Source organism: Cyprinus carpio, chromosome B12, assembly GCF_018340385.1.
Source record: "Cyprinus carpio isolate SPL01 chromosome B12, ASM1834038v1, whole genome shotgun sequence".
In the NCBI taxonomy this organism is placed as follows: Eukaryota; Metazoa; Chordata; class Actinopteri; order Cypriniformes; family Cyprinidae; genus Cyprinus; species Cyprinus carpio.
Window position 1 is genome coordinate 18,530,168 of NC_056608.1, and position 25,566 is coordinate 18,555,733.

A 25,566-nucleotide genomic window follows, 5' to 3' on the forward strand; every position below is an offset into this window, starting at 1 on the left:
TGATATTCATTCCTGCCACTTGAGGGCAGTATCTGATCATTAAAGTTTTGCGAAGGTAAATATGCAGCACTTCTGTCAAATATTTACACTGATGGGATAAAATATAATATAAAGCCACCAGAGCCCACTTTTTAATGGGCAATCGGAAATTAATGAATGGATACATGAATGTATGTGTGTGTGTGTGTATGCTGAAATATACACAGAAGATTACTTGCAGAAATATACCTATATAAAATACTAATGGGACGAGCTGATGTAGTTTAATGTTTTATTTGGTAATACTGTATATTTATCGGTCAAGTGAACATCCACATGGGAATTACACAAAGCATCAAAGACATGCATAGTCTGGTTCTTCTACCACAACTTCTATCATGTGGTTCAGACACTAGATCTCACATTCCTGCTCTTTTCAGCAAATCATAAAAGAGAAAGACAAAGACTGGTAAAAATAACACAATGATCATATAAATCAAAGGTAATAACACATTAAAAAAGTAGAAACGTGGAAACAAAATCATTTAACTTACGCCATTAAAGTTCAATAACAATACATACAAAGCAGTTTAAGTAGTTATAGCTCGATGCATATTAAACATTAACCTTGTAGATTTATATAGACTATTCGTAAGAGTTCAAGCTCGTTTATGACAACGCTTCTGGTATGCAGAAATATGTGAGGATATTGAAACAAAAATCTTAATTTAAATCACACTTGAGCAAAAAAAAAAAAAAAAAAAGCTTCGTACATTTATGCTGGAACACTGATAGCCAAAATAGAAAGGCATGAATCGAACGATTACCCATAAGAATGCTCCCTTTGTCGATACAAATGATTTTGGTGTTGATTTTATACAGTGATTGTGATGCATTATATCGTTCAAATCGATCAACACTGTTATTGTTGCTTTCGTCAGTTCAATTTCAGTCTGTCTTCTCCCTCTTTCTCTCAATCAATATGACCACATCGGACCACATGGTTCCCCCTATCGAAGCGCCTAGCAACTAGTATTCTAACGCCTCACCCTCAGTCAATCACGTGACTTGGCAACGCCCAATCAGGGGTTACAGCTGCAACAACCCAACTCTGTGCCTTCCTCTCAAGCTGCCAATAAACTCCTGAGTTTATGGACATCACAGGAGGAAGGAACCTCACTTATTGTTTCCTCTTTCTCAGTGCATGCTATAGGCCTGTGTCTTTGCATGCCAATCCAATCAGCCTTGTTTTACTCTAGGGCAAAACGAAGGGTCTTCCCATTACCATGGCAACTAAAGTCTTACATACCTCTTTGGGTACATAATCAAATAAGAACAATACGGAAGATAAAACAGCTCACTATGACCTTAGATAACTGATGCTGTAATTCTTAAAGATGAAGCATTTGCAAATCAGTAACAAAAGCATTGTAAATGAGAATTACAAAAAAGAGGAGACAGACCTCTTGGTTTTGTCTTTAAAAAGTGCAACAAGTTCAAATAGTATCATCACTGAACTATTAACGGAGGAATAAATGCATAAATCGGACTTGGCGTTTGAGACAAGGTTCAGAAAAGTAAACAGACATATTGACAAAACAAATTAGGGATGTTCAATTCGTAAATGTGCATAAAAATCGAATTTGAGAGGACTTTATAACTAATTATGAACTGTTGTCAGAATAATAGATGCCTGCATTGTTATTCCTTCATTTTTCGTATATGCGAAGGATACGCCATGAAGCAATGATGAAAAACAGTGGAAGTGAAATGAAGAACAGCTTTATATACAACAGCTCAACATTCTGAAATTTGGTCATCAGCACAATTTTGTATCTGTCACAAATTCATGCCTAGCAACATTGACTTTGGTCTTTAATTTTCCTTTTTTTTCCCCAAATCCCAGCTGTCTTAAGTTCTTTCCAGGTCCCTGCACATCTTTGAACTATCTGGGAAGTCCTGCCTCACCATTTATCTGAATGGACCAATTGGCATGGCTTTGGGAAATTACACTACCTTCAAAAGTAATACTTTCAATAACCACCCCGTGTGGGTTTAGGCCAGAATACCAGAAACTGAAAAAGCGAAATGAGCTGAGAGACTGCAGTTTTGGGAGATTGTAGAGATCATTCAGTCTTTATGCAGAGAGAAATCTAAGCGCTGTTTTGGGGGGCAGAAAGTGCTCTCGTTTTAAAGATCATCCCCCACATGATGGGGAGTGTTTTCAGGGTGCCAGCCTTAGGTGGGGTCGTTACTTTCGCTCCATTCTGTTTCTTGTTGCGATATCTAATGAAGACTGTACACTAATCTAGCCTTGAGACGTTTCAATTTTAATTTGGTAGAGTTTTGTCTTTATGTCGATATTAACTTACACCTTATCTATGATATTTGTAAGAATCTCAGATTGGGTGATGGAGAGGGCGAGAGATACTTTAAGGGTCTTCCACATCCAGAAATTCTTTCTTGGGTGGCGCGGCTCCACGGTACCAGGCACAGGAGCCGTCTCCTCTCTTGATGCAGGCATAGTGGTCTGACTGGCGGCCATGAATTATCTTCTCCGTCACCCAATCTGTCCACAGACACTCCTCTGGGGCGCTGATCTCGCATGGGAAGGTCGCACAGCGTGTGATCTAGGTACAGCAAAAACAATGTTTGTTAACGTGTGACAATGATACCTGTACTTTTTTATTATTAAATATTAGCTAGGTAGATGCTTACTGACTTAAATTAAAACAGTCCACCTCAAAGTCTCTATAAGTGTGTTTTTGAATACTTCTGCTCTATTGAACACAATTTAGTAGGATAAATAGTGCAAGTAGTTTGTTAACAATTAAAAATGCAGCAAAATATTCTACAAGTACCAAACCAAATGATGGACCTTTTCAAATGCAAAAACAACGTTATGCACTTTATGAGGAGTTTAAGGTTTATAGGCCTGATGGATGGATGGATAGAAAGACACCAGATAGATAGATAGATAGATAGATAGATAGATAGACAGACAGACAGACAGACAGACAGAGATAGATAGATAGATAGATAGATAGATAGATAGATAGATAGATAGATAGATAGATAGATAGATAGATAGATGTGTGGATGGATGATTTGGACGAATGCATAGATAGAAGTATGAATAGACAGAAAATTTCACAGATGGATGGATGGATGGGTGGATAGATAGAGATGTAAAAATGCATTGATAGAAGTATTAATAGACAGATAGATGATTGGATGGTTGGATAGATAGATAGATAGATAGATAGATAGATAGATAGATAGATGGGGTGGATGGATGGATGAATAGACATACAGTATAGAAGAATGGATGGAAAAAAGAAAGAAAGTAACTGCCCATTCTTCAAATTCTCAATTTTGCACAACCCAGGTTGACAGCATGTTCCACAGTAATGATTATTATATGGCCACAGGAGAAATATACAGTACTCGCCTTGCAGTCACAACCCATCTCGTAGCGCTGAATGAGGCTCTTCTTCTGGGTGGCACTCATGGATTCCCAGGGCATGATGAGATCACACAGAGTCACGTGCATCTTGCCATTGGCCTCCCCCTTGCCTGAAAACACAATGTGCAGACAAAACAATCTGAACCATCTGTGAACATCTGATAGTCACGGGCATAGCATGGTCCAACAGACAAAATAACAGCACACGAGAACACGATAACAAGTCTCCACGTTTAAAAACCGAACCCTTCTGTTAGTCATCTATTGTTCTGCATTATGACTGAACCACATTAAGGAGGTCACTGCAAAGTCAAAGCGCAAATTTGGGGAAAAACACTACATGCCAAAGCTTGTGAACCCTGATGGTGGAGAATAGGAGTAGCTAACCACAATTTGGGACTTCGCAAAATGGGAGGGAACATACAAATACAAAGACATAAACAACCTCAAGATGGTTTCTATTTTTGCCCACAGCGAAGGTTTCTGAATGTCTGCTCTGCTTACAATCTGAAACCTGGGTAGTTTCTAGTCAGTGTGGAGAAGGAAATGTGTGCCCCAAAAACACAACCTCAGCAGTTACTCCGCACTACAGGATCAGCTCTCTCATTATTTTACCTCCCCTCCTCCTCTAAAACTTAGGCTTTAAAGGCAATTGCTACCCTCCACAGACCTCTGCCTTGTCAACTCTGTAATTTGGGCTCTGCAGGAATGATCTGAGATGGGGAAACCAGAAGTTGTCTGTGTTCATCTTTTGACGTTCTTTTATGTTCTGTGTTTTTTCCCTTCAGAGTTGCCTGCTCAGCAAGTTCATTAGAGAGAAGAGAAGAGTATTGAAACAAACCAGTAAATTCAGCACATTGTACATCAATAAGTCACGCTTTGTAAACATCTGTCCTGTCTGAAAACGGATTGCCTTGAGTGAAGCATGTGCCAACTGGCAAGCGCTTTGCTGTGAAGGCAGTAACCAATAGCATTGTGTGGTTAGACTGTACAGTTATTTGACCAAAAACAACATCTGTAGTGAAATGACAATCTTTTACCTGAGATGAGGTACTCCTTCTTGCCGTTAGTGTCCAAATTCGTCACTCCGCACACTGCAGACGAGGGTGCGGTGAAGACCACGTCGATGTGGCGATCCGGGCCTTTGAACATCTGTTAGAGGACAAAAAAAATCTTGTTTTATTCACTGCAAGACATTTTCATTGTAGGTTAGATTTGAATAACAGCTGTCATATTCATCCCTCACCTTGATCTGCTTAATCTCATATTGGATCCGCTTGATAGGGTTCCCATAAATATCATTCCCAGAATCCACTTCTTTTTTTCCAACCACTTTGGCCCTGATTACTGCAGAGAAAAGATTAAGAAAAATGTTAATTTCATGAACTAACTGCCAAAAAATTTAAACTAATAGACTATTTGATAAAAAAGTATACTCTTCATATGGTTTTAGTATTAGTATTCATTTAGTATTAGTTTTAGTATTAATTGAACTAGCTGTATTTCATATACCTTTCTATTATGGTAAATTCACTTAAATCAAGGCCACCTCACATGCCGCCTGTATTCAGTGGTGTTGTGCAGACTTCGGTGCATTGGATTATGCCGGAACACTCCCTGACTATCCAGCGAGCGGCGGCGTCTTTCAGGCTGGGGACTACACGTGCCCGAGGGCATTTCTGAGGATGCTCGGCCTCATGGTGGCTGCCTCCTTGGTTATTGCCCTGGGCCTGCTTCACATGCGGCCCCTTCAACTTTGGATGAAAGACTGCATTCCATCCCATGCCTGGTGCCTGGGCCACTTTTTTGTCAAGGTAACCTATTGCTGCATCAAAGCTGTGGCTCCTTGGAAAAATTATCACCTGTATCAGTCAGGCATGCAGTTGGGAACGACCTTCAGAAGGAAGGTGGTCACGACAGATGCCTCTGGCTCAGGCTGGGTCACTCTGTACGAGGGCAACCCGGTGTATGGCTCATGGTCGACCCACAAGCGACGCCACATTTCAACTGCCTCGAAATGATGGCGGTTTGTATAGCCCTGAAAACCTGATATGTTGTAACTATATATATACCCAAGCAGATATGATGTCAAGGGACAATGTAACTCCAGGGAAATGGAGGCTACATCCCCAGATGGTTCAGATGATCCGGTCAGTTTTCGGAAGGGCAGAGGTCGACCTCTTTGTCTCCGAAGACAACTATCACTGCTCAATCTATCTTCGAGACAGCGGGATGCTCTGGCCCATGATTGGCCCAACACCAGCCTGTACGCCTTCCCTCAGATCGCCCTGCTATGCCAGGTTATGTCCTCAAGTGGTCAGTCTTCTAGGTGCTAACCTTTTTGCAAGAGCTGCTGGATAATGGGTGCACCCCTTCCGCGCTCAAAGTCTATGTGGCAGCCGTAGCGGCAAATCATTCTCTCGAGGCTGGTCGGACAATTGGCAGAAACGACTTGGTCGTTAAGTTTCTTAGGGGCACTTGGTGGTTCAACCCTCCTCACCCTAAGACGGTGCCATTATGAGACTTGTCTATATTCCTGAGAGCTCTCAAGAATTCCCCTTTGAGCCGCTTCAAACATAGCCGTAGGCTCGGACAGCGATGCAGAAGTATAAATGACAACTGATGCATAGCCTATGGCGTAGAGGCTACGGCGTAGGTCCAACGCAGAAGTATTAATCAGCCTTTATCTCAAGTAGACCTAAGAATGTTCCCGGGTCTCTTTGTGCCTCAGGCTTATGGAGCCCTCGCTGAGTGTTCCTGGGCTGAGCTCACGGTGCAGGCTAAGTTCTGCATCTGCTTATAGCACGGCGCTACTGGATATGTTCCCCAACCAGTCGTCAGTGACAATAAAACAGGAGTTACCTTTCGATAGGGAACCCTCCGGTTACTCACGTAACCTTGGTTCCCTGAGATAAGGGAACGAGTGTTGCATAACTGGCCTAGCTATAGTTGCACACGAATCAATGGCTATCACTTCAGTCGTTGATTCTGATGAAATGGCGCTCCGGGCCGACTTTGGTTTGTGCAACTACACAAATGTTAACAAATCAGGCTTCAGTAACAGAGTAAACAGGAGTTCCCCCAAACAGTTGTCAATGACGACACAATGCTTGTTCCTTTATCTCAGGGAACCGAGGTTACGTGAGTATCCGGAGCATTCCCATACCTTGCACAAGACTAAATTGGTTGAGTAAATGTTGTATTTAAGTGTTATTTAAATTGTTTTTAACAAGATGAGAAATTGGAGTTGTTTTGGAATATAGAAAAGTTTCTGTTATGTTGTGTTATCATTGTGGTGAGCTTGCACTTAGTAAAAATTGCGTTTAGCATTCTTACATTGGGGTTTTAGCTACACTTTAGTGATTCAGTTAGTTAATTAGTTTGACATGTCATTTTATTGTTTTACTCAATTTAGTTATGTTTCCATTCCCGTTTCAGTTTACAGTTTAATTCAATGTTAAGAAAACCCATTTCCAGAGTTTAAAAACCACTGTCAACAACTAAATTAAGTTCAGCCAAAGAATTATTTTTTGAGTGTGGAATCTTCTTAATGTTTTTCCACCACTACTTGGACTCAGTTAAATATACAAGCTACAGCACAAGGCCTGCAAAGATTCTGTCACGTCATCATAAAAAGATGAAAAGGCACATGACTTGTACCGTACTTTTCTCCACGCCACCTCTCATCTGAGGCCTTGTCTAAACACCAGCGAGAGGTCTCTCTCATAAAAAGAGAGTCATGCCCCAAAGCCAAATCCCATTTCCTGCAAGTTGAGCATTTGCAGCTGTCCAGCATTTCTTTAGCTCTCTTTGTCAGGTCAGCCAACATGCGGCAGAGACGCCTCCTCTAGAGAAGCTGACACATGACAACCTTGCGCTGACTCATTCATTCTCTTGCCTTTTATACTCTCCCTTATTTTCCTAAATCATTTTTAAATGGCTGTTTTTCTTTTCACTGAAGTACTGCATGGAAACATAGAATTGAACTTAAGGGGATGAAAAGAAGCCTCTCTATCACACAACAAAACAACACATAACCCTCTCCCTCCCCAAAACTATAATTTTGAGATGTTTTGTTCTTATTGTGATTTTTTACATTTTGAGAGGAGTGTAAAGATGTGCAAACCTTCTAATATAAACTGTGTATCACATTTATACAAACTCTGCTGCTTAATTTAGCAGAGCAGAACTCAAACAATGATTTCATGCTTTGTTGTTTGTATTAAGCTTTACTTTTATTTTACAGTGTTTTCATCTGACAAATGGACATAAGTATTTTAAGATCTACAGATAAATTGTAAATATAAAGATCTACAATAATTAATTTCTGTCATTGATGAAGTTAAGCAAAATAAGTTATGGATTGACAAGGAAAAAGCTAGATGGAAAGTTGAGAATAAGTCAAAGGCCATATGAGATTTTTTGACAAAATCCTTAGTCAAAGGGTCCAAAACAACACTAAACCCCATTATATGGACAAAAAACAACAGTTATCAAAATGTCTTCTTCTGTGTTCCACAAAAGACAGGTTTGAAAGTTATCGACAGAATTTTCATTTTTGGGGGAACTATTCCTTTACGCAAGTCCAAAAAAAACATAAGTATATGCATTACATTATATGTAAAGTATAGTGTATAGCGTCAAAGCCATTATTGCAAAATCAGCGTGATCAGGTCATTCTGTAGGGGTGTATTTTGCAATAATGACCAGAAGAACATGCATTTTCCTATGGTTGCTTACAAAACAAGTAAACAAATAGACATGAAATATTGATATTAATAAGTATATCAGTAAAATACAATGGTCACATGATGGGACAATGGTTAGTTATACAGTTTAGTCGTCATAATACAAAAATATTTGACTATAGAATGTTGTGATTGACCAATCAGAATCAAGTATTCCAGAGAGTTGTGTAATATAATAAACTATAAAACCAAGTGGCATTAATATTAATTAATATAGCACATATGTAGACTAATATAGCACATACATAGAAGTTTGTTTGGATTTTAACATTCTGTTCAATCATTTATACACTTTCTAGCTGTCAAATGCTATTGGAAATTATTGTATATTCATAAATCATTTATGTAAGTGTTGTGTTAATATTCATAATTATGAATTCTATTAGATCAATCAATATATGAATCACATCACACTTCACCACTGTGCTGTGAAATGAAGTACTGCTTATGAGTTATCACTGTAAAATGGAGTTGTTTACCTGTTGGTCTTGTCTACATTTGCCTAGTAAACCAATGAGGAAACAATTACAGGCTAATGTCACCCTCAAGGCTAAACTTGTCTCAGTAAATGGGTGGATCTTGTCGCTGCTTGGCATACTGTTTGCTAAAATGTCCAGATATATACTGGAAGTGACACTTTTTGCAACTTATTAACCTAAAAATAACCAGTCCTTCCTATGTCCACAGTATACTCAGCCATTTGGTGACCTAAATGAGGAGCAGTGTCAATATGCAACATTTATTTGTGTTGGCAGTGCCTCTGGCAAGAACAAGAAAGGGGAACAGATATTTTAAGTTTCTGGGCTATTTCATGGGAATGTCAGATGCGTACTGCACAAAGTGAACCAACTTCACAGCACCAATGACAAAGTTTTGCTGTCCTTTATTTAAGCATTGTCTGCTGCAGTTTATCCCAACTTGTTTGTACAGTACATTAAAGGGATACATCAGAATAGTCCATCTGCCATCAGTGGTTCAACCATAACGTTATCAAGCAACGAGAATACTTTTTGTACACAAAGAAAACAAAAATAACGGCTTTATTCAACAATTCCTCTCCTCTGTGTCTCTCCATATCAGCTTAGTGCCAGTTTGGCAATTCTGAGCATTTTTGTTTTCTTCGGTTGAACCACTGATGGCAGATCTATTCTTACGATGCTTTTCATACTTTCCTGGACCTTGACACTGTTATTTATTTGGCAGTCTATGGGACAGTCTCAAGCGTCCCTGTTTTCATCCAAAATATCTTAAATTGTGTTCCGAAGACGATCAAAGCTTTTACGGGTTTGGAACAACATAGGGGTATGTGATTAATGCCAAAATTTTCATTTTGCGATGGAGTAACCCTTTAAGTAATCCCAGTACAATTCCAAACCCATATATAATCTGTGTTTTGTAATGTAATCTGTATTTTCTTTTGTTCACAGCTTTCTTGGACGAGGATATGACACACAACATTGTACATCTGCCTAATTTGACTGGCTTTTACCAACCCTGCTGGAAAGACCAGCTTAGACCAGTATGAACTGGCTGTTTTGCAGGTTAGTGCAGGTTTGGTGCTGGTCTGGCTGGTGGGCAAACATAATCATGATGTTGTTTACCATTGAAACTCACTAGTTAAGTCAGTCTTGTTGATTAAGCATGGTGTGGATGCAAATCAGAACATATGCTGATCTTTTTAGAAGTGACTGATGACATTTTATTTTTTTATTTTTTTTTATTTATGCATTTTAAATGTTTGACAAATTTCTATCCTACCATTCAAAAGTTTCGGGTCATTTAGATTTTTTTTTTTGGAAAGAAATTAATACTTTTATTTAGCATGAATGCATTTAATTGATCAAAAGTGAGAATAAAGATTTACATAAAAAGTATTTCACTTTAAATTCTATTTCGAAAACATGCTATTATTTTGATCTTTCTATTCATTAGAGAATCCTTTAAAAAACACAGTTTTAACAAAAACATTAAGCAGCACAACTGTTTTCAAAATTGATAATAGTAAGAAATGTTTCTTGAGCAGCAAATCAGGATATTAGAATGATTTCTGAAGGATTATGTGACACTAAAGACTGGAGTAATCACTGCTGAAAATTCAGCTTTTCCATTACAGGAATAAATTACATTTTAAAATAAATTAAAATAGAAAACATTTATTTGAAATTGTAATAATATTTCACAATACTACTGTTTTTGCTGTATTTTTGATAAAATAAATGCAGCTTAGGGAAGCATAAGTCTTCTTTCATAAACATTCAAAACTCTTACTCGTAACCCCAAACTTTTGAACGCTAGTTTACATTTTTTGAATTTGGAATAAATGTGAACTTTCATTTCATTCAATTCATTTACATATATAAACTAAATTTTCACCAAAAAAATTTAAACACTACAGCAGCTACGTTCACTTTGGCATTAACAACAAATATTATACATAGTAGAGTTAAGGATATTTACTATTATACACAGCAGAGTTAAATAAATCCTGTTGTAAATATTTGGAAAAATATACATTTGTTCACGGTATTGTCGGTTAAGTTGATTGGACGTATGGACCTAACATCAGCAACAAGATACAGTAGAAAAGTAAGCATTTTCTTCACCCTTTTAAAAGATAGAGCCTTTTTCTGCATCTCCTTTAGAACATATGCGAGTCGTCGACCCATTTTTGAGCAAATGACATTCCTACTCCTGATCAGTGATCAGAGAGCATATGAATGTCTGAAAGCTGTCTCGTCGATTGAACCCAGAAAAAACAAGAACATCTCTAAAAAAGGAAAAGATTTACTGCGCACAGTCTCATGTTAATCAACTGCAGATGAAAATAAATCAAGACAACTTATCAAGTAGGCCTTCATCAGCAGCAGCTGTCTTCCGGCTTCCAATTACAGCTGCTGAAGTTACGACCTACCCACACCTCTTATGTTTGAGTCAGAAAAACATATTCAAAAACTGACCTGAGGTCAGTTTGAAGAAGTCTTAATATTACCATATTAGCCGGGCTGCTCCTCTTTAACCCCACCCTGTCCTTTCATAAACAGGCAGTCTTTGCGCAGCATCGATTTACTCTGCCAGCTGTTTGGATCGGCTGTGTATTTTGTTAGGACAGCTTGTTTTAATCGAGGTATGCTCAGGAACATTTCTGCAAAACTACTTAAGCAAACGCCGCAATGAAAAGGAGATACAAATGGAGCACAGTTTATGAGACAAACTGGATTTTACAAGTTGAATTAGACTCACTACTTAAACTCTCAGGGCTTATTGAAGCTAAAGGATAGTTCACGCAAAATTGAAAATTTCCTCACCCTCGTGTCATTACAAAACTTTGTCTTTATTTCTTCTACAGAACATGAAAGGAAACGTTTTGAAGGATGTTACCGCTGCTCTCTTCCATATAATTAAAGTGGATAGGGACCAGGGGCTGTCAAGCTCCAAAAAAGCATGATAAAAACATCATAATGTGAAAATATTGCTTGACCACAGTGGTCACCATTCACGGAAAATCAAACGTGTTTCTAAAGACATTAGGGTGAGTAAATGACAGAACTATTCCTTCAAATGTGAGGATGAAAAATAGATGAATGATATCACAGGAGAGTCAGAGAGAAATGGAAAAACAAAATGTAACGGTTGCAAATTTTGAGCCACTTGCTCACCATGGAAAATATGAGCCTGGGGATATAGGATGCAGGAACATAAAATAACTAGAAAAAGGAAAACACACGCACACGTATGCACACTCACAGCCATTATTATACACCCATGGGCTCACTTTAGGGGCTGGAAAAGACGCAAATATGAAGGGTTCACTGCTCTTAAAGTTAACGATAGCCCCCCCCCCCCCTCCTCCTATCCAAGTTGCATGCTTTTCTGTGTATGTCAAGCCTTTCTGGGTCCTGAGCTATAGGGCATGATAACACTATGCCAGAACTAAAGATCAATATAGTCTTTTCTAAAACCAATTTATTGTGCTTCCAGTGTTAATGTAGGTCAAGCTTCAACACAAGTTGTTTTGCACCTAAAATTCCAGATGCCTAATGCTAGGCTAAAAACGTTTTGAGGGCAGGATGCCTCACTTCTCATGTTGAAGTAATCAAGCAATTCTCCAAAGGATTTTGAGAGCATCCCGCAGTGAGGAGCAGAAACACAGTGGCTGCTCCATGACTCTATAGAGGTCACTCATTAGTCTGAGAGAGCGTTCTGTTACCAGGATCATGAAACTTGAGTAAATCCCAGGGATGATTTGGTCGACCCAGTAGAAAGTTTTAGCTGATTGGATGTTATATTTTTCACTAATTGTTTATTGGCTGTTTAAGTGGCACATGTAGAAGGGTCATCAAAGGAAAGTTCACCTTAAAATGAAAATTCTGTCATTATTCATCCTCATGTTATTCAAAACTGTACGACTTGCTTTCTTCTACAGAACACAAAAGAATATACCCTGTTCAGCTGATCTCTTCTCTGGATTTGCACAAACTGCATTGCAATCATTTTCCAAAATGTAATTATTGTGGAAAAATTACGAAGTCTGTAAACAGCCATTAACTGATGCTGCGTTTAAGTCCTCCTGGCACATTCGTACTCAAGGGGCTGACAAGTCGTAATTATGACATCATGTGCGTTCAAGTCAGTTTGGTTGGAACAAGATGATGAATAAAGAATGTGCATCATATAGGGATCTAACATTTTAACCACGATCCGGTTGAAAATCGATTCAAATATGTGACGATTTAAATTGGTTGAGATGCTAAACAGATCGCGATTCATTTAGTGGTAGGAGGTTATATCAATGTATGTCTGAGGGGAACTTACTGTCTTTAGAAAAGTTTAGATGGTATTTTTTCTTTTCATCTTGCCTCTGTATAATGCATATTAAAGTTCATACTGTAAGTGCAGCGCTGCTTTGTTTACAGCAGAAACCAAGGAAACGCTTTAAGCTCCACCTGCTGGCAGAGAGAGGATCTGTGTCTCATTCAGCTCGTCCACTGTTATATGCAGATATTTTTATGTATAGTTTCACAAAACTGAAGTCAAACCATTCTGTTTTTGATTCAAAATTTCGAAATTATACAATCTAATTTAGATTAAAAACTTCTCATGTTGCATGTGTGCAGCATCTTTGTTTGAATCATGATTAAAATGCAGTGGTTGCCTCTAATTTTAAATGGAAAGAGCACAGCCTTATTTTGTTTAGATGAAGATATTTATTTTATTTGTGTTATTTGCTTGATTTGGGGCTTGTTTTAAAATTTCAGTTTAGTTTTGATATGTACATTTAAATTTTGTTATTTAGTAGATGCTTTTATCCAAAGCGACTTACAAATGAGGACAACAGAAGCAATCAAAACCAGCAAAAGAGCAATAATATGCAAGTGCTATATTAGTATATTATTATAGTTATATTTAAGTTTTACAAAGAAATGTACAGCATTTTGTCCAAACAATAATAAAAGGACACATTTAATTCGTAATTTGTCTTAAATGTCATTTTGTCTAAAAAAATAAAATTGTGAATCAAAACGAATCGTGAAATCAAAATCGTGAATCGAATCGAATTGTGAGTTGAGTGAATTGTTACATCCCTAGCATCATAGTGTTTTTGCTTTTTCCTGTTTTTATTAAATTTATGATGTAAACTGAATCACAATATATTCTATGGTAATTATACAATAATATAATATTTTTATCCATTTTATCTGTTCTATTTTATCTGTAACTTGTATAGTTTTATTGTAAATTTACAAAAAATATTAATTTCAATGAATTTACCATCAATAAAGATGGTGCATATCTATAGTCTTTGGCTGCGTCCATTGCATCAATTGTTTTTTCACTGACCCCAACTCGGAAACTCTGGGCTTAAAGAAAATTTCAAGTTTTCCACTCTAAATAACAACTTTGTGGTGGAATTCATGTGCGTTCAACTTGTAAATACGATGTATCCATGGGGCCAGAGAGGAACCAAGCAAAGGCTATATTGCTGCTGTTCCATAAGTGCCACCTACTGTCAGAAAGTGAATGCATTCTCATTTAGCCTGCCTGCTGTTTTGATTTCATGTAGCATAATTTCACAGCTAAAGTCAGACCATTCTGTTTCTGCTTCAGATTTTGAAATTATACATTATATCTAGTTAAAATCAGAAACTGCTACATGTAGCATCTTTGTTTGGATCGTGATTAAAAATTAGTGGTTGCCTCTAATTTTAAATGGCTACAGAGAGTTTGGCCTGTAACAGAGCAAATTAACATCTTGTTGATGTACTCATATTATAAACGTTTTGAGCTGAACTATTTTGCATTATGACTATAATGTTTTTCATGTATGATTTATTTCCCGACATGTCCAGAAGCCCATCTCCAGCCTCAACTTCTAAGCTTGTCTAAATCTTTTATATCAGGTCGGTCAGATTTTTTCAAGTTTTTTTTTTTTTTTTTAGCCAAGAAAATGTATTGCCAGTATTTCTTGAGAGAACTGTCAGCACCAGCAAAAGTTTCATAAACATACTATATGATATGTTTCTGTGTGGGATCCTGATAGCTTTATGGTCACAGTATTAATCAAAATTGTATTTTTCTTTGAGGTTTAATAATTAAAGCATCAAAGTGTAATTATATCTCACAGTTCTGCAGTTCAAATGGAGTGATGTTCTGCATTGTCTGTCTTCAGCTTCATTCCCACTGCTTCATTTTTCCTGCCTGAACCACATTCCTGTTGCCCGATAATCATGCATATCCCACAACGCCTGCTCCCTCCACCGATGACTTACACACTCTCTTACATATGCACGTATCATAATCAAAATGTCATAGTTTCCATGAAAATATACCCACCACACAAATAGCCACATCCTGAGTTTCCGTATGCCTGCACAGCTTTTAGCAATCATGACCAGCGCGGAGCCCAGGCAGACCACTGCACCAAAAGTCTCCGAACTCCTCTTCTACTCCTACCTTCATAGACACACTCACTGACTTCACTGAAGGCCACCACAACCAATATATAAAAAAATATATTCCACCCCACAGGTATCAAATACAACAGTATTTATTAAATAGTATTTCAAAGGCCATTTAGTTGTCTTTACAGACCACAAAAGGTTTCTTATGTTTTTTCTATGTTTCAACATAGCATGCAGCAATCATATCATAAAGCTGCATTGTTTTTTTTCCTTGTATGATAAAGTTCTTCCATGCACATGAAAGAAATTTTAATAATTCGATAGAAATAACAGATACTTACCAAGCATTAAATTAATGAACAAAATTTTTTTAAGAAGGAAAATGTATGCTTTTAAAAAGACATTTAATATAAATAAGCATGGAACAACCACACAGCAAGTAATTTTGTAGAGTATTTCTCCTACACCACAGGAGTAAAAACTGAACAGGAGAATGGAGCTGTTTTGCTTCCACTCTGGATACTCTGCCTGTGGTTTCTTTGAACTAATTTATTTCGTTTTGAACTCCTGACACAATTCATCACTGTAATTGAGCACAACAGCCAGGTTACGAAAGTAAAAATCCCATGTTTTCTCCATAGATGAACTGCTTTTTAACAATGTTCCAGGAGGTTAAAGGGATACTCCATCCCAAAATGAAAATTTTGTCATTAATCACTTACCCCCATGTCGTTCCAAACCAGTAAAAGCTTCGTTCATCATCAGCTTTTACGGGTTTGGAACTACATGGGGGTAAGTGATTAATGACAGAATTTTCATTATGGGATGGAGTAACCCATTAAGCAACAACATATGCTTCTCTAGAAGATTTTGCTTAGATTTTATTTATACTTTTTCTTTTCATTTTTCTCAAGAAATATTGTTTGTATACTTTTAAAATCAATGACTATAATATTGATATTTAAATCATGATATTTAAAAACTAATAGTACACTAATGATAATAGGACTCAATAATCTAGTGCCAGAGCCATTATGGAGCGATAAACTTTCAAGTGTGATTTGTTTTATTCATACTCGACACATCAGGGCATCATAAAGTCTAAAAGCTAAACTCATTTTCAGGAAATCCCTTATATGGACAAAGGCTGTGTTCCAGTCCATTTTTTATGCCCTTCACTTGCTAACTTCCCTCCGTCTTGTTTACGCAGATGTACATCATTGATTATGTTGCATGAGTGCCACTACTGGCGGAAGTGCTTAGGAAAGTTTGTGAGTGCGTTTCTAAAAGTGGAGTGGAATGCAGCCAAAGATGAGAATCAGCACACGATTTCAACAGTAAATGGTTTATTTGCATTCTTCACGCCATCTCAGGTATTTTTATATGGATAATGTGTATTTATATTGGAATGCTAATCGAAATAGCCTTTATCACTGTATAGAATACTATAAAATAAATATCAGCTCACAAATGATCAACAAAAGTTATTTCAAACACTCAATTTCGACAGATATCACAATTGTTATGGTGAATTTTTGAGGCCTCGATAATCGTTTAGTGAAAAATATATGATATCGTGACCACCCTAGCTGAGATTCATCTTAGTGCTGGTTGACTTCAGAAGTACTGAGTAATTGAAATTAAATGAATGGGGAAAAACATCTGGATTTTTAAAAGGGCTTTTAAATCGATAGTTGACCCAAAATAAATATTCTCTCATTATTTAATTACTTTCTTATCAAACCCATATGGATGAACTATATCAGTATGGATAATGCCAATGTAGACTAAGACTATTTTAGGTATTATTCTGTATATCATCTTCCTCTCCCTTTTTTCTGTTTTTTCAGTAAACTTGCCTCAGGGGGCGTTGTTGAGCATCGCTGTATGGAAAAGAGAAGGGTGAAGATTTTCCTTTAGTGTTCGGAGGCACATGAGGTTAATAATGATATCATTTTCAGTCCGTTCCATATGAGAGCATAGCAACGTAATTAAATGACGTGTGTAAGGTGTAGTCATTTAACACACTGACCAATGTTTTTGTTTGATATTTAAGGAAATCTGACTCTCTTTTCACATTTCATACTGTAAAAATGAACAGATGCACAAAATACAGAGTTTGCTGGATGTATACACATCATCATTATCATTGCTTGTACAAGAAAGCCAGTGCAAATGTTCTAAGACTGTGAGGTTTACCAACATGGAAAAGGTCAGAGCTGGACAACTGACGGTTGGATGCTGCCCACTGCTTCAGGCCTGGGTATATAAACAGCCAGAGCGGACACGGCAGGATGTGGAGAAAGACTGGTTTGTGTGAGGTTTGCTGACTGCCAATTATTTATTTATTAAATAAATTATTTATTATTAAATATTTATTATATTTGTTTATTGCCATTTATTTCCCATTTTTATCCACATACATGTGGAGAAAGATTTCACATTTGGATGTTTTTTTTTTTTTTTTTTTCAGAAATGTCTAGCATTTCCTGTGAGGTGGAGAACCAACAAATCGTCTGACATGCAGCTTTCAAAAGTCGCATCCTTATATCAGTCTGACATAATTTGCAGCATGCTGTGTGCGACCCAAAAGATGAGGTGAACAAACATCATGAAAATGAGTCCTGTGAAACACAAGGTGATTGCAATGAGCATATCATGCCTGTGGGAGGTTGAAGATTTCCTGGAACTTGCATATTTAAGTATTTTTAGAAACTTTCCAGCTAACAATCTGTTCTTGATAACTGCTTTTCTTTTTCTTTATAACCAAGAGAAACCAAGTACTTGGCTTGGACCTGCAAACAATGCTCAAACGTGGTTTCACCTTCAGCAGACTCGAAGAAAAGCAGTGTGAGTTCTTCTCAGGTGTTTATTGCTACTGTCTGGGGCTATTAAATGTGGCAATGAGCCAGTGAAAATGACAGATCTTTATACTGTGAAACAGGTGGAACTGGTTGGTTTGATTATGACATCAAAGCAGCAGCTTTTTAGTTGAGAAAGAGGTATGTTTGAACTGAATAACCAAAATAAGCTCTCTCTTGGGACACATCATTGAATTAGGTCACACAAACATTGTATGTTTATAATAGTTAAGCAACAAATGATACACTGGAAATAATGCTTGGAATTTTTACGTCAAAAGACTAAAAATGCTCACTCTTAAAAATAAAGGTTGTTTATTGGCATCTGTGAAGAAACTTAAACATCCATGAAACCTTTTCCATTGCACAAAAAGAAAAAAAATCTTTAGATTATTAAATTTTCTTTGTACTAAGAAAAAAATGGCTTTTTTTAAATGGCTGTTTTAAACACGGACATCCACAATGGTTTTTCTATGGCATCACTGCTAAAGCCCCCTTTTGGAAAGAAAAAAGTTTACTGTAAAAAACTGTATACATACATTTTTATATTACATTACTGTAAATTGTATGGTTTATGGAAGTATGAATTGTATTTACGCTTTAAATTTATATAATATTTAGTTTATTTATATTACTTTTACAGTAAGTTATTAAATAATAATGTTTTTTCTAAGTTAAAAAAATGTACTATGAAAAATATATTTTTAAATAATTTTTTAAGCAGGTTTTTTTTTGGCAGTTATGTATTTTAGGGTGTTTTATGTTACTATTTATGTTATTTAGTTAATGTTACACCACCAAAACCACCCACTAAACGTATTACTCACTAAAAAGTGTGTGGCCAAACAATTTAGGTTGTCTGAACAGCATAGTTTATCAGTATGACTAGATACAACACGCAAATGTTAAACTTTTGCAGTCTGTCTGCTTCTTTACATTATTGTTCCCTTGTTACTCTATAAATGACCAGCATTGTTTTAGTGCATCCAAGTACTGGAGTCAAAAAATCTCTGGTCCTGCTACAAGGCTGTTGGGTACACTAAACCTTTTCAAAGGGCTACCTGTGAGAAATGTTTGTACATTTGGCATCTTCCACTGGTAATTCCTCTTTTTTTCCAGTTTATAACTTCTTCAACCTCCACCAAAGGAATCCTCATCACTTCTGTATTCAGGAATGTTCAGCACCACACCCCAGCCCGCTCTCTGACCCTTGTGACCCTTACTGTCTATAAACCTCTGACAAGAAACCAGGCTTGTCACTAGACAGTTTGCCAAAAGGGATCAGGCCAGACTAGGATTCCAGCATGAGTACATTTAAACAGATAAATATTTTGAACAGATGACCAGTATAACTGGGTATTTAGTTGGACGGTTTGTACGGTATAAACTTAAGGCCAAAGGTAATCCTGTAGACAGCCTGAATTTTAACCCATTTTATTTGCACAGTTAGACATATTTCCATGCAACACAGGATATCCAGTATCTCTGTCCCATTTTGGCTATCAACTGATACTGGAGATTTTTTTTTCTGTATCGGTATTCTCTGTTTTTGCATTTAGATTACCTTAGCTGTCCTTTAACACTCATTTAAAGTTAATCTTTAGCAAATCTCAGAATGAAGACTGATTTTTAATATATTATATATATATTATGATGTTATGATTGCTATATTCACTTAGTATTTAAAATTATTTTAGTTTTTAGTATTTTATTTTTTTATTTATTTAGACTAAATAGACTCTTTATCAGCTCTTGGTCAAAACATAAAAATGACTTTCAACTTTTCTGTATATATATTTTTAATATTAATATTAATATTGATGAATTTAATAAGGTTAATAGAATCAACTTTTGACTTCCACTATAGAATAAAAAAATGAAAAGATAACTGACTTTCATCTAACAATTCAGACTTTTTTTCTCAGAATGGCAAGATATAAACTCTAAATTGTGATTCCGATTTTTTTCTCACAATTATGAGTTTCTGTCTCGCAATTCTGACTTCAAATCTAATAAACTTGCAATTACAAGAAAAAAGTCAGAATAGTGAGATAAATAGTAACAATAGCCCTTTTTTTATTATTATTCAGTGGCAGAAAACAAGCTCCCATAGTTTCCACTGGCTGCTTAAAAATTTGATTAGATTCATTCTAATTTTGATCAACATATTTCCCAGCAGTCCTCTCTTATTGTATGATGAATTAATGATTTTATTCAGTGGTTTTGCAGACAAATAAACATTCTGAGCTTTGGAATGCATTTAGAACAACAGACTTTAAAAGCTCAAGGAGAAAAAATTCTAGTGGCACAGCTCATGTTACAGTTTTCAATCTTGAGACAATCATGTTACTGTTCAGACTCTAAAAGCATGTTGTGCTCGTCTATGACTCAATAACAGTGAACTGCGAGGTAAATAATGGGGCTGTGTCATTCCCATAGGGAACGGAAGACTGGATCCACATGACTAAGATTTTAAAGTATGACACGTAGAAGCCTTATTAATGGCAAGTACAGATTCAAAAAGAATACTGGCAAAAACACTGACAGACCTCAAAGGGCAAATGACCGCATTTTGGGTGGTTACTTTATTAATTATGCAGAGATCCTGGTTCTGTCATGAAATACGAACACTAAAATAATTTCCGGCTTACAGCTTGTTCATTTCCACTGCAAGTCAGGAAAGACGCAAACCTCTCGGAACAGCCACTAAAGTTAACTTTTCACAAATAGGTGGAAAAAACCTCCCTTGATCCAAGAAGACTGGTTCAAAGCCAGTGAGCTGAGGCAAGGGCGGGCGGTGCAGCCAAAGAGTGCACTTTTCTCACTGTTTGAAGAATGCCATGCATATTTCTGAAAGGTCCTTGACTTTCATTGCTTTTTCCTCTCTGGCACATCCAGAGCTGCCGGCCAGATGTCGGATGCTCTCCAATGGTTTCTGCCAGAGCTGCAGGGTTTTAATCAAACTATAAGCCCTCTAAAGCACTTTAAGAGGCAACTGGCCTGTGTGTATTTGTCTTATCTTCTATTAGCAGCTCAAGACAGGGCTTTGGTTCTGTTCCAGTGGTGGGCACACCTAGCTAATCACCTCTGACCGCTGCTTGAATTAACCATGAACTGGGAGGGAAAGCCCCAGCGGGATGCAAAACATTCTTGCAATTTTTTATGCTTTAGCTCTCTCCATTTGAGAGAAATATCAAATAGAGACCAGTTGCACAGGAAATCAAGGTCTTAGTTAGTAGTCAGTTATAAAAAAAAGTATATATATATATATATTATATATATATATATATATATGAATACATTATTTTTCTGGCACATGTTTTTGTTCTGGTATTGCTAGATAAAGTAGAAATCTGAAATACTGGTATGAACAGGTCAGTAGAAAAAACATTTAGGGTTAAGGCCTTCTAGTCACACTGTATTGTGTTGTGGATGATTTGGAGGCTTGCAGCTACACAGTGAATCTACAAGCCAATAAGAATGGTGTGAATGTATCATCATCATCCTGTTTGGGTTTCATTCTTTTACCAGCAGACAACATGGTCAGACATCCACATTTGTTGTGCATCTCACTGTGATTTTCCCATGCAACAGGCAATTTGCTTTCAACAAATACTAAGCCAAAATGATTTGGTCTTATCTTGGATTGTATACCCTTAATGTACTGTTTTGGCTCTGTGTATTCAGAGCAGTTGAAATCTTTCGGTGGAAACCAGACATAATGAGTTGTTTCTGAGGAATGAAATAGAGAAGCCAGATATAAATAGATATAAACAGGCCTCAAAATGTCATTCAGCTCAAGCAGGAGGACTGTATACCGCTTTTCCACCGGGGCTGGTGCCGGAGCCGGAGCCGGAGCCTAAATGGGAACCGGGCTGCGCTTTTCCACTCAAAAAAATCCTAGGCCCACATCTTTGTTCTGAACCGGCCCTGAAACCTTGCTGGTCTTGAACAAGGGAACCCGTGACATCAGCGGGCGGGGCTTCCACTTACAGACCGCAGTTTGAAAAGCGCCATTTTTTTTAAAGTTATCAGAGATCAGGCAAGTAAACAACAACGAGTAAATGTCAGTTCAGTGGTCCGCAGAAGAGACCAATGCTCTACTCGCTATCTAGTTGATGAGGGAAATCCAAGACAAACTAGAAAGTAGCGTGAGAAAAAAACACATTTATGAGGAGATAGCGGGGGAAATGACAACAGCGGAATTTAACCGAATCGCCAACCAAGTGGTCAACAAGTTAAAAAAAACTTAAAAAACAAACCAAAACTGTATGTGTGTCATGACAGTAGTTTACAGTATGGCGCCATGTCTGTTATGCTGCTTTGGCAAGAGAGTACAAGCGTTTCCGGTCACGTGGAGGGTTCTGCCCCCTATCGGTGGAAACAGGGTGAGCTCTTGGACAAGCACCAGCTCCAGCTCCGGTGGAAAAGCGGTACTTGTGTGCTGAAGATAACAGACCGACAGACAGAACACTTTATCTGCTGTTATCCACACTGGGCACTAAAACAATAGCACAGATGCATAAGTAGAAAAAACACTGGCGAGATAAACAACACATTCAGGTAAAACCTGTAAAAGGGTAATAAAAGTTTTCAATTTTCACAACCCAGAACCTCACAGATCTGGACTGTCAATGACTGATTCATTGCTGTTCAGTAACTCAGACAGCATAAAGGCATTTACACAGGAATTACATTTGTAGAATAAATGTTACAAAATTATGAATTTATGAATAATATAAATAAAGATCTGAGTAATTAATTAAGTATAAATAATACAATTAAAATAATAACAATGTAAAAAATGAATAATATAAATAATTTAAAAATAGATATGTAATACAATTCAAAATAATAATATACTGCAAATTTTAAGGCTGCTCTGATATTGCATTTCATTCACAGAAGTAAAGCAGCATTAGAGCAGCTTCTAATAGTAAGGAGGGCCAGAGTTTGCATGTTTTAGCACTGCTTTTATGTGACATTTTTGTTTGTAAAGGAGTAATAAGACATCCACCTCAGCCCCAGTGGTTGTGATGCTGCAATTCATCTACAAAGCAGCATCAGAGCAGCCTTTAACTTTGTTGTTGTCATGACAGAGGATATATGTGTAGTTTCAGGTTTCTCCAATAAAAATTACTTTACATTCGTGCAGCATCATACAAAATACGTGCAGCCTTTGTGGCGTGAATGCATTTGCAATAAACTCGCAATAGTAACAATTTTGCATTGTGACGTAGCATCGTTGAGATTGTTGACACGCACTTACCAACATCAGCATTGCAGAACGCCTGTTGAGGATGAACAGGGGAACAACTGCACGCTTCTGCGATCTCTCCCACCCGAAACAGTACCAGCACCACAAGTGTGCCAATACAGCTCCTGACACTCTTCATTGCTTCACTTTAATATCTGACAGCAAAATTAGAAGTGGGTAGACGATCTTCTGCAATGTCAACAATGGTCCAGCCCCTCACACAGCCGAAAAGTACAACGTCCACCGCCGTTCGAGATGCCCACGCGCTGAGTATTAGTATGACTTCTGCTGTTAAATTCCTCAGAGACGAACGGGCTAGTTGGTAATAAAGGAAGTGCACTGCTGCTCTATCTTTAATGGTCTTTCCAGGCTTCTTTCTTTTCCACTGCCTTCTATGGGTGTGTTCTCATGGAGAGACCAGGTTCATGCCTTAATACTGCGCGTGGACTCCTCCCTTTAAACCAGATTCAACCAGAGGTGGGCGCTTCATGAAGGTCTTCAAAAGATTTCTTTCACTCTTTCTGTCAGGACAGAGTTTTATACAAACACACACATTCAAGTATTAAATAAAACCTATCCTAAATGATTTTATAGCGTAAAATAAGCTGATTTGTATTATATATACATTAAAGACACGTGCTTGTGTTTATGCATCGTGTTATTATGCTAATGTAGCCTACTGTACCTATCTTGTAGTGTAGGCTACAAACTGACATCACAGCAACCGAAACATTAAAGGGGTAGGCCTAGTTCACTCAAAAATGAAGAGTAAGAATGATTCTTTTCCAACGTTTTTTATTCTCTAAAACAGTCTTGACATTCGCCCTTGAGCTCCTCACTGACGAATAAAGTCAAACCTTTTCAACGAATCGTTGATTCGGTTCATAAAGCCTGTGTAAATGATTCATTCATTTAGTGATTTAAACTGCAGTCTATTTCTTACTAAAAACTATTGTATAATTTCAGTAAACTCGGAATATACAGATACAAAACTATTCGAGAGAATATGCAGCGGTATGGACAAATATGTGTATTGTGTGTTACAACTGTTAGAATCATTTACCTTTTTATCAGGAAACTTGGCTTGATTTTCTCACAAATGCGTGCAGGCAGATTTTCTCACAAATGCAATTGAGCAACTTCCTTTTCCAAAAACAGCAGATGGCATTGTCGGTCAATTTATGCTAGTTTCCCGAGACCTGAAACACCTGTTTACCTTTTCAGGGAATACAGCAGGCCAACATGAGTGGGGAACAGATGAGTTTCTGTCTTACTATATCTATAATTAACCATTAACCATTGCACATCACCCTGCAGCCCAAGACTGGTTGCCCACTGAAGCTAAGCAGGGCTGAGCCTGGTCAGTACCTGGATGGGAGACCTCCTGGGAAAAGTAGGTTGCTGTTGGAAGAGGTGTTAGTGAGGCCAGTAGGGGGTGCTCACCCTGTGGTCTGTGTGGGTCTTAGTGCCCAAGTGTAGTGACGAGGACACTATACTGTCAAGAAGCACTGTCTTTCGGATGAGACGTTAAACTGAGGTCCTGACTCTCTGTGGTCATTAAAAATCCCATGGCACTTCTCGTAAAGAGTAGGGGTGTAACCCCAGTGTCCTGGCCAATTTGCTCCCATTGGCCTTTGTCAATCATGGCCTCCAAATAATCCCCAGCCACTTGATTGGCTCTGTCTCTCTCTCCTCTCCACCTGTAGCTGGTGTGTGGTGAGCGCACTGGTGCCGTTGTTCTGTGGCTGCCGTCACATCATCCAAGTGGATGCTGCACACTGGTGCTAGTTGAGGAGAGACCCCCCCACATGATTGTAAAGTGCTTTGGGTGTACAACAATACACAATAAAGCGCTATATAAATGCATCATTCATTCATTCATTCATTTAGATGTTTTCACAAAGCGTCCCTACTACAATGTCAGTGAAATTCACAATAAGTGCTGTAAAGTTGTTTACATGATTGATTAATTCAAAAATAAATAAATAAAATTAGTGACATGGTTTAACATTTTACTAGGCAGTCTTTCACTTTAAAAACGTATCCATTCTCCGTGCCTCTTATCCTCTGTTGGATCGCGGGATATAGAATATATACATATGCTGAAACAATTGTTCAACATTCAAAACAATGCAGGGGTATAACAATATAATGTAATATTAAAATGCAAAAGTATTATGGATAGCGACAACATTGTGTACCAAAAAATGAAAGCTTAGACAGTACAATTTTATTTTTTATTTGACATAGTAATACCCAAGAGGTCATTATTTATTAATAAAAAATTATATATTATTGTGACACGATATATTGTTATACCTCTGCATTGTTTTGAATGTTGAACAATTGTATCAGC

The 25,566-nt window shown here is 37.4% G+C and overlaps 1 protein-coding gene and 1 long non-coding RNA gene across 2 annotated transcripts; one reads left to right on the plus strand and one right to left on the minus strand.

The window, feature by feature from the left end:
• Window positions 1-257: 257 nt before the first annotated feature.
• On the minus strand, window positions 258-23,650 carry timp2a (TIMP metallopeptidase inhibitor 2a). Its single transcript, XM_042735853.1, has 5 exons — window positions 23,223-23,650; window positions 4,692-4,792; window positions 4,486-4,597; window positions 3,431-3,555; window positions 258-2,609 (listed from the first exon to the last, which is right to left on the minus strand). The coding sequence occupies exons 1-5, from the start codon at window positions 23,347-23,349 to the stop codon at window positions 2,412-2,414; spliced, it is 663 nt and encodes a 220-aa protein (XP_042591787.1). The 5' UTR covers window positions 23,350-23,650; the 3' UTR covers window positions 258-2,411.
• Window positions 9,550-18,315, plus strand: LOC122139253. Its single transcript, XR_006156140.1, has 4 exons — window positions 9,550-9,734; window positions 16,943-17,030; window positions 17,194-17,413; window positions 17,566-18,315. It is a non-coding gene; the product is annotated as an uncharacterized LOC122139253 (long non-coding RNA).
• Window positions 23,651-25,566: the final 1,916 nt, after the last annotated feature.